Source organism: Rhagoletis pomonella, unplaced genomic scaffold (genome assembly GCF_013731165.1).
Source record: "Rhagoletis pomonella isolate Grant_MI unplaced genomic scaffold, Rhpom_1.0 Rhpom_scaffold_00007, whole genome shotgun sequence".
Taxonomy (NCBI): Eukaryota; Metazoa; Arthropoda; class Insecta; order Diptera; family Tephritidae; genus Rhagoletis; species Rhagoletis pomonella.
In genome coordinates, this window is record NW_023458561.1 from 69,256,482 (window position 1) to 69,266,470 (window position 9,989).

Sequence of the window (9,989 nt, forward strand, 5' to 3'; positions counted from 1 at the left end):
ATCTGCGTAGATTTTCTTTCTTTTGTGATAATTGTAAGGAAGTGAAATGCATGCGCTGTGTGAGAGCTTTACAACTTTCCTCTTTAATAAGGAAGTGTATTTAGAAAATAAATAAATGAAAGTTTAAAGTATATAGTATTCAGTGAATGTGTAAAATACCGAGGTGTTTGTACATATGTGAGTGTCCATATTAATAATAAATGTACATATGTGAGTGTCCATATTAATAATAAAAAGTGTTTGAAGTGCAAATTGTTTGTCAACAAGTGCCGTAATTTTTTTGCCATAACTACGTGGTTAGCTCCAGTGGGGACATCGTATAAGTATGCAATAACGTCCGAAGTATCGATAGTCTTCTACTGCCGATAGTTAACACCATCGATAGTTGCGATATCATGCACCACTGATGCTATCGATAGTGTCATCGATAGTTTGCCCTACTAAAATTTACCCTAAATTACCCACAGGGTAATATAAAGCTTTGCAACACTGGTGTGTGTATCGAGCGAAAAGCAAATTCTGTAAATTTTACAAAAAGTGGAAAATCTGCATAATTTGGCTAATTGAAGCTAAAAATATTTGATAACCATACTATTGGATCGGAAAAGTTGCAAAATTTATTGGAAATATCAACAACAACAGCTGCCTGGGAAATTGTGGAGTAGAAAAAAAATTTAAGAGCAGAGGAAAAGCAGAAAAGTGGACGTGATAAATAGAAAATAGCCAGCAACTCAGGATAAAAAGTTGAATTATTAATCGAATCGGCATTCTATTTGCGTACCGCAGTACCTGTAGCAGTAAAGATGGTAAATTTTTATTTTACTTTAGAATTTGGGATAGGGCTCTTTGAAGGTAGATATACATATGTATATGGGTATATATCTATGTAAGTTATGTACACCTGTATGTTTTGCAAGATCATATAAGGATTTAAGCAGGCTAAAGGTTTGCTACATACATTAAATTATATTAGAAATAGTTTTTCAAATACATGTTTCGCAACTTGGTATGGCCATTACACTGCCAGGGTCTCACAAGGCCAGTGGGGCGATAGAAAACCACACCAGCCACCTGCAGAGCGCAAGTACAAACATAAACACACCTACATGTAAATGCATTTATATCTGCATATACATATATGTGTGTATATGGTGCTCTTATTACATTTACATATTTAAAGGGGAACTTTGGTACAAATTATAGGTTATTAGCATATCTTTAACAGTTATTCCATTAAAAAGATTATGAGGTTGTTCACACTTGCCTAGTTATCACGTTATCTGGTTGTCTGCTTAAATATTTTTATTCAGCTTACAACAATAAAACACACTACAGAATATTCGTTTCCACGACAGTCGGGTCTACGTAGCCGGAACGACCCAGATTTATATCTGGCCAAGGACTGTCACTCCAGCAGCACTCGCCAAAATCTGTTTGGGGAATTTGTATTCTGTTACAATAACAACATCAACACCACAGAATAATAATTTGTAACCAGATAACCTGGTAACCAAGCAAGTGTGACAAACCTATATGTTGAAGAGAAATATTCATTCCATTGTCTACTAGTTATGTACATATATGTTTTACAAATTTGCCTTAGATATTTTACATATTGGTTTAATGGTTGAGATATTGAAATTCTCTATATATACTATTTTAAATAATTTTTTGTTAATACATAAGTATTTCCTTTTTAGGGTAATGAAACATCTTTGCCCATGGAGATGTGCTCCAATTGTAAGTAGTTTTTTAATTCATTGAAAAATTACCAATTTTAATCGCAAAGTTTTTGTATTTTTGATAATTTGTATTTTTTTTTTAACAATATATAGTTGATGCCGATGAGATAAGACGTTTGGGCAAACGTTTCCGCAAACTCGACTTGGACAATTCGGGAGCATTGAGTGTAGATGAATTCATGTCATTGCCGGAATTGCAGCAGAATCCTTTGGTGCAACGTGTCATCGATATCTTTGACGCGGACGGTAATGGAGAAGTCGACTTTAAAGAGTTCATTCAGGGTGTCTCTCAGTTTAGTGTGAAAGGTGACAAATTGTCAAAGCTACGTTTCGCCTTCCGAATTTACGACATGGATAACGATGGTTACATATCGAATGGTGAACTGTTTCAGGTAAAGCATCAGTAGAAAGCTTCTACATATCGTCACCTGAAATGCAAAAAGCCGTAACTAATAAAAAACTTCACTTTTTTATTCATATGATGTCATTTCATTGAATTTCCACTCCCCACATTATTTTATGTAAAAAAATTATTAGCAACGACTTTTTGCATTTCAGTGACGATATGTATGTATATGTGGGTCATTTCCAAACAAAGTGTACATGGCAGGGAATTTTTATGTAATTTTTTTAAGATTGATAAATTTAACTCTGAAATCGTTTACTGACAAGAGAATTTGTGCAGAATACGAAACTGATTTCAGGCCTTCTTCGACCACAATTTCCCATTTGAACACTTTTCGAGAAATAACAATTACAACATTTCGTTTTTTTTTCTAAGAGTCTTATTTCACGAAAATATAAAAACAAGGAAATCATTGAAACCAAGGTGTATTGAACAAGGTGGTGTTGGGGCGACAGCTGAGTTTTTCGCCGCGGAGGCCATTACGTCAAAATGATGTGTTTGTTGTAATTCATACCAATGACAGTATGGACATCAGCGCATAATTTGTTAGTGTAATTTTTTTCTTATATACGGCCAACACCACCTTGTTAAATACGCCTTGATCGAAACCCCTCTAAGCAATAAACAGACATTAGTAATTGTCTTATATTTAGTGTTTTTTTTTTTGCATAAAATACTGGGTTACATTCCGGATATATTTAGCCGCACTGACTATGGTTCAGTGATAAATTCACTTAAAAACAAAAAAATTGCTTTTATTAATATATTTCTTATAGTGTTGGGCAGTATCGATACCAAAAGTACTCAGAACTCGATTCTCAAAAGGATGGACAGCACCCGAATTTTAAATGTATCGATACTGATTACTCCAAAGAACTCAGTACTCACTGTGTTTTCGTTTTCTTATCTTACCGGTAAAAATAAATTTGTTATTCCGTAATTACGGCAGCGCGAGAGTGAAACTTCACTACACTCGTCATAAAATTTCAAAGGTTGGCAATGCACCATAAGCAAATATAGAGCACGAGCAACTGTTAGCAAAAACCAAGACCTTGGTTGAAATATCTAATATATCTGACTCATGAACTAAAACCAAACCAAAATTTAAAGTTGGGTACACACTTTTAAAGGTTGCATCGGGTGAGCAAAAATTTATCGATTCGAGAAATTTATGCGCTGAAGAGGAAACGAAAACTCGTATATCGAGACGATAAAGTGACCGGTAATCTAAAGGATAGATGAGGAAACGGCCCTAAGTATGGAAATGTTACCAACATGTGTATATTTAAAGAAGGTACTCAGTACTCGAAAAATACCCGATCCTTTACAGTATCGATACCAAAGAACTCGATCCTCAAAAGTACTCGATACTTCCCAACACTATTTTCTTGTGTCATTCGATCAATAATTTCTTGCGCTTCCTAACTACAATGCACTTAGGCAAGCAAAACAACGTTGCGAATATTACGCAAAATTCAAAAAGTGACATTCTGGAAAATTCGGCGGGACAATATTATAACAAAAAGCTACGCTTATGCTCATACAAATTTTCAGCAAAAATAGAATAAAACAATAAAATTTATGGTAGTCATTCACAAAAAGTTACGCTTTTTTTCATTGCTTTTTTGTTTGAACTTTTTTCATGTTGATTATAACCACCATAAAATAATTTAAAAAGGGGAAACAAAAAAATAGCACTTTGTGTGGAAATGACCCATGTACACCTGCGTTCAACTAACTAGAAACACAAATTGCAAATTAAGTTAATTTTAAAAATTTTCATTTAAAATATAATTCAATCTGTAACAGAAACCACAATAATAATAGTTTCAGAGCTTTGTTTTCATATAAAAAAATTTTTGATCCACAAAAAATAACCTAAAAAATCAACGGTAATTTTTAACGACATGAGACTTGCACTTTCTTAGACTACAATTGAATGAGCAACAGAAGTGCATACCCGAAAATTTTCTAAATATGTATTCTGATTAAAAATTGGGAAATTTTGATGACAATTTTTTGAAATTGGACTAATTTTTTTTTTTAATTTTTGCAAGCTTTGAAACTTTTTTTATTGCAGTTTCTGTTACAGATTCAATTATATTTTAAATGAAAATTATTAAAAATAAAAAATAAACAATATCATTTTGAATTTCGTTTCTAATTAGTTGAACGCAGGTGTATATATATATATATATATGTACATATGCATATGTACATCTCATATTTAAAAGATTTTGCTTAACTTTATAGGTATTAAAAATGATGGTAGGCAACAACCTGAAAGACACGCAATTACAACAGATTGTTGATAAGACTATTTGCTTCGCCGACAAAGATGAGGATGGAAAAATCTCTTTCGATGAATTTTGCTCCGTGGTGGGTAACACAGATATTCACAAAAAAATGGTTGTTGACGTTTAAAGTCGTTTTCTAATAACACTAATAATGCTACAGTCTACAATTAAAATACATATTTTATAAAGATATGGTTCTCTATTCTGCAGTTTTCAAAGGGTTCTGATTTTTGTTAAATCTCGAAATAATTTGAGATGTATATTGTTTTTTTACGCATACAAATATTTTAAAAAGGTTTTGTTGAAATCGTTTCTTGAATTACGTATACATATTGTTTTTAAAGAACTTTGCTATCTTCAGATATTTATTATGTGTGATAAGCTTAATTACATAAAATGTGTCAAAATATTGCAATGAAGGCGTAGAAAAGACACCGCATTACCGAGAGAACTAATTATGTGTATTGAAAAAGTCAACAAATGAACGTGTTACACATTTCTAAAAAAAAAAATCTAACTACATAGTCATTAAATGCAAAATATATTAGAAAATTTTAAAAACTTTTACATCAGCGATTGAGAACCATCAAAACCATCAAACTGCAACAAGTTTATCCAAATGCAATGTTTACTATGTTTTACACATTTTCACAAATTTCTTGAACGTGCAATATATTTATAACTTATTGGCTGCAGGAAATAAAAGTATCGACTTAAAGCCAAGACTTTTTCTAATCGTTTTACGCTAAAGCTGACTAATACAGCTGTGCTTATATAATGTTACCTGGTTAAATTGTAGTTTGGAATTTGTATTTTAAAAAGTAACTTTTATGTGAGCATTTACATACATATGTATGTTAGTTCCCGCCTTAAGATTTTCTTTTTTTCAACAAAATTATATTCATATCTCCAAAACTAGAAACTATTTGTAAAACCTCGCACAGCAGAAGAAATTGAAATTACATATTTTTCCTTATTATTTTATATAGAATATGTACTACTTAAAAACTTCTTACATATATGTACATATTATGATTACGATACTTAATTTTTCGCTTAGAAATTAAAAAAAAAATAAATAAATCTGTCAAAATTGTACGGTGTGATGCATTCATATGAACTTGTCTTGGTCTAATGAAAAAAGTTTATTTTCAAACAACCGAAACGAACATTAAGAGAAAGAGTATTCTTAAAAAGAAATTATTATTCTTTATTAAAGTACTTTTTTTACAAATAGTTTCAACCGACCACCTTTGTTAACTGTATGTTCCCAGAGTGTGTGTTATTAAAAATCGAAAAAGTTGTTATATCTTTATTTGTGTTCGTAAGAAATTTAGGTGTTTTTTGGTTCACTTTCACTTCATATATTCAGATGGGAGTCGAGTAGTAGAGAAATCTATACAATTGTTTAACTGAAGAGGTAACAAGAAATGAAATCCATTAGAAAATAAAGAAGTCTTTAAAAATCTTGTATGTGGTTATTTGTGGAAGCTTATATGAAATGTAATGCCATATTTTTTCTCAATGCAAATGGAATTAGATAAAAATATAATAAATTGTAGCAAATAAACAAATTTCTATGCTAACAAATATCAGTAAGTGTGAGAATTTCAAAATTTGAATGTTTTGAATATTACACTATTAGTTTACATGTAATTTTATTTACGTACTTATATTCAATTGTTTGTTTTAGAGGAACTTGTTTATCTTAATATTTGAAACAACGTATCTTTGAAGCCAATATATTTACTGAATTTGTAACCTATCTAGGATATTAAGAATAAAAATCACATTTACTTTGTTTTTATTTAATACTATTTCTGCCTTAACGTCATGAATCTAAAAATCAAACAAAATTTCACACCAATGTTAACTCTAATTAAAAATTTTGAGTGCGAATAATGGTTTTGAAAATTACTAAATAAAAAAACATACTCATATGCATAACAGATAATTAAAATACATATTTTAAAATTATGAATTATGCACATTGTGAATGTACACATGACAAACTTTTTCTAATGTCCGTGGGAGAAGCACTTTACTTATTAAAAAAAAAAAAAACTTAGCTAAGTAAAAAATATTGGATTGAAATATTAGAATTTAAGTACACTAAGCTAGTCATTGCATTAGCTAGTTTGAGGTAGTAAAACCTCTACATGACCCATGGATTTCGATGGCAACTTTTAAAATTTTCACTATATGACATGGACAACAAAAAATTTGAAGTCCCGCTCGAAAGAGCGATGTCGTTGGATAACATGCAACAACTTCTATCACTAAGGAAACAACGTTGAAATCGAAGATTTTCCAATTCACTGTATCTTCAATACTCTCCTCCCAAGTACCTTACAGCCTTCTTCTCCTTTCCCTCATTAACTATTTGTCTCGTACTTCGGCACTTTTTACCTAGACCCTCCCTAGCACTTGACAAAATAAATGAATAAAAAATGAATTTTGACATTTTTGCACTATGCAATTTTACAAGTTAACTAAAACTTTATTAATTATAATAAATAGGTAACATAAGTATACATATATGCATGTCAAAGGTATATACACGTACATACATAGATTGCTGCAAATTCAACAGGCAAATAAAGTAATGACTTTGTATTGTCTTAAAAGATCATTAAATAATAAAGTAAAACAGATATGCTGCATAAATGTTTAATTAAGTACCTACATTGATACGTTTAAAGGAAAATTAATTATTTAATGACTATTATACTACATACAAATAGTATGGGTCTTTCCTGTAGTTTTGGTAAATTGGTAGTTGACACTCCGTTTTGGCTTATTGTTGGTAATCTGTAACTGGATTTTATTCAGCAAAAACATTTTGCGAATTTCTATGCTGGTCCAACAAAAACTACAAGCTCGTTGTGAAGGTCCCTAATTTTTAATTCAGCCTGCACCACGAAATGTATATTACTAAGAGTAGTTCCAATCACCACCGGCTTTGAATATTTATCAAAGGTAAGATATTTATACATAAATACATAAGTGCATTTGGTAGTATTCCCTACAGTCCTGTACAATGTTAATGATGATATATAATTTATAAATATATTTACTATTTAGTACTTATAAAACCAACAAAATTCAAGCGACGACTTTAAACTACTCTGCAAAAAATTGTCTAATACCATGCCCCCGGCGGAGCTTAACCACATAGTTCAAAATTCCAATTATTTTACAAATTAAAATTATAAAATTATTTTTAAATTAAAATTTTAAAACTCGATTAACTGCAAAAAAAAAAAATGTTCGGAAATACATCACCAAAATTTTTTTAATTCCAAATACGTTCGGAAATGCATCATGAAACTTTGTTTTCGAATAACGAAAAATTATAATCATCATGTGCACCCTGTGCAACAAATTGTTATCTGTTTTTGTGAATTTATTACAGTGTAATCAATCAGCTGATTTGCCTGTTGTCAAAAAAAAAATTTCGAAGTGTAAACAGCTGAATTTTAATTTATCGATCCTAGGGGTGTCAATGGCAAAAATACATCGATGTTTTTCTTTGATTCGTTGCATCGAAATGTACATCGATATTTTTCGATGCATGGAAGGGCATACATCAATGCATCGATTTGCATATGATTATTGTGATATTGGGCCCGTTCAGAAGGCGCAACAGCTCAGTAACTGTTGCGATTGCACCTACTGAACGCGTTGTTGTGTACTTCTAATTAACTGAACAGTTGCGTGTTAGATGATCGTAATATTTTTCTGATCAGTTGAGACAACATGTAGTGTGTTGTTGAATTTGACAGCTAATGTATCAAGCCGTTCAGAAGACGCATTACGATCACAATTTTTTTTTTTTAGCAACGGTTGCGCTCAACTGCTACGCCTTCTGAACCTACCCAATGTTTCACAACAAAATACGGTATTAGTAAAATTGTACAAATTTAAAAAAAAATAACTGCAACTGAGCTAATTTGGTTCCTGACGGAACTTTTTGGAGCCGTTTAAACTTTTTGGTCAAATTCACTTCTATTTTTTGTACAATTGAAAAACTGGAACGTCGGGTCAATGTACTAGAGATTTCAGTTTTTAAAAAACATCGATACATCGACTATTTATATATCGAGCGGAAAATTTTCGATGCATTGAAGCAAACTATCGTTATTTTTAATGCACCGATGTTTTTCCGACATCTCTAAGTTCTCTAGGTAAGCGCTTTTTTGTTTGGTAAAATAGTAAACAGATTTCACAACAAATTCGGGAATGCAAAATAAAAGAAAGGTTTACAAAAATGACCGAACGCAAAATCGATGCAGATGGTGTGTTTTCCGTGCGGCTGGTTATAGCAGATTTCTACGTGGAGAAGCCAATGCTCGGCTTTGATCCATGTTATTCAGAATTCCGTGGCAAAGAAATCAGAAGGGTAAGATATTTACTAAATTCACTCTTTTCTTTTATGATTTATATGAGCACACAAATCATTTCTAGGTACCAATTATAAGAGTGTTTGGCTCCAGCGCTGATGGTCGCAAAACGTGCATGCATGTACATGGCGTCTTTCCGTACTTCTATATACCTTACGAGGCTAAGGAATTTGAATCACTAAATAAAGCAATATATCAGATCACCAGCAGTATTGATAAGGCTATAAACATATCGCTAGGACAAGCAAGTTCGAATGCGCAACATGTATTCAAGGTGCAATTGGTCAAGGGCATGTGAGTTGGAGATTGAAAGACTTGTGGCATTTTTGTTTCTACCGAAAAACGTTACCTTTTAATTGCTGTCTTCGTATTAAAACTTAGGTCGAGGACACGTAATGAGCGGCAAAGCGGCGCGCGGCTGAGCGACTGAGCGGCGCTATACAAAAATGCCGTTCAGTGCGTGGCCACTTCAATAATAGTTCAAATGTTTTAATTTTGAGCCGCTCGCCGCTTTGCCGCTCATTGCGTGGCCTCGGTCTAAGGGCCAGTTTTTCAGTGCCAGTTTAACTTTATCTAAGTTTAAACCAGCCAGATCGGGCTTTTAAACTAAGTTTAAACCACGGCCTTAGTGCCAGTTTTTTATTTGACGGTTAATAAACGTTGTTTAGACTTTCGAGCTAGCTGGTTTACCTTAAGGTTAGCCTATCAAATGTCACCCGTTAAATATGAACGTAGTTTACGTTATCTGAGTTTAAGGTGGCAATGAAAAACTGGGACAAGAGGACATTAAATGGTAAAATGTTTTTGTAGAAAATAATATGCCACTAGATATGCATAGTTGGATTTGAGTAAACTTTCTTAAATTGTATTTCTTCCAGTCCTTTCTATGGGTACCATCGGACTGAACACCAATTTCTTAAAATTTATATGTATAATCCGCGATTTGTACGGCGCGCTGCCAATTTGCTACAAAGTGGCGCCATTTTGAATAGGAATTTTCATCCGTACGAGTCGCATGTGCCGTACATTCTTCAGTTCATGATCGATTACAATTTGTATGGGATGAGTTTCGTGCATGTTCCTTTGGAAGTTGTTAAATTTCGACATGCGGGAGACGAAAATAACTCTGGAGGTGAGTTTT

The 9,989-nt window shown here is 32.3% G+C and overlaps 2 protein-coding genes across 2 annotated transcripts in view; one reads left to right on the plus strand and one right to left on the minus strand.

Moving 5' to 3' along the window:
- LOC118743437 (rhythmically expressed gene 5 protein-like) overlaps window positions 1–9,989 on the minus strand; it is a 243,331-nt gene that overhangs the window by 179,257 nt on the left and 54,085 nt on the right. The gene's annotated exons all lie outside the window — the stretch shown is intronic.
- On the plus strand, window positions 465–6,937 carry LOC118743441 (calcineurin subunit B type 1). Its single transcript, XM_036476107.1, has 4 exons — window positions 465–806; window positions 1,701–1,740; window positions 1,836–2,134; window positions 4,402–6,937. The coding sequence occupies exons 1-4, from the start codon at window positions 804–806 to the stop codon at window positions 4,570–4,572; spliced, it is 513 nt and encodes a 170-aa protein (XP_036332000.1). The 5' UTR covers window positions 465–803; the 3' UTR covers window positions 4,573–6,937.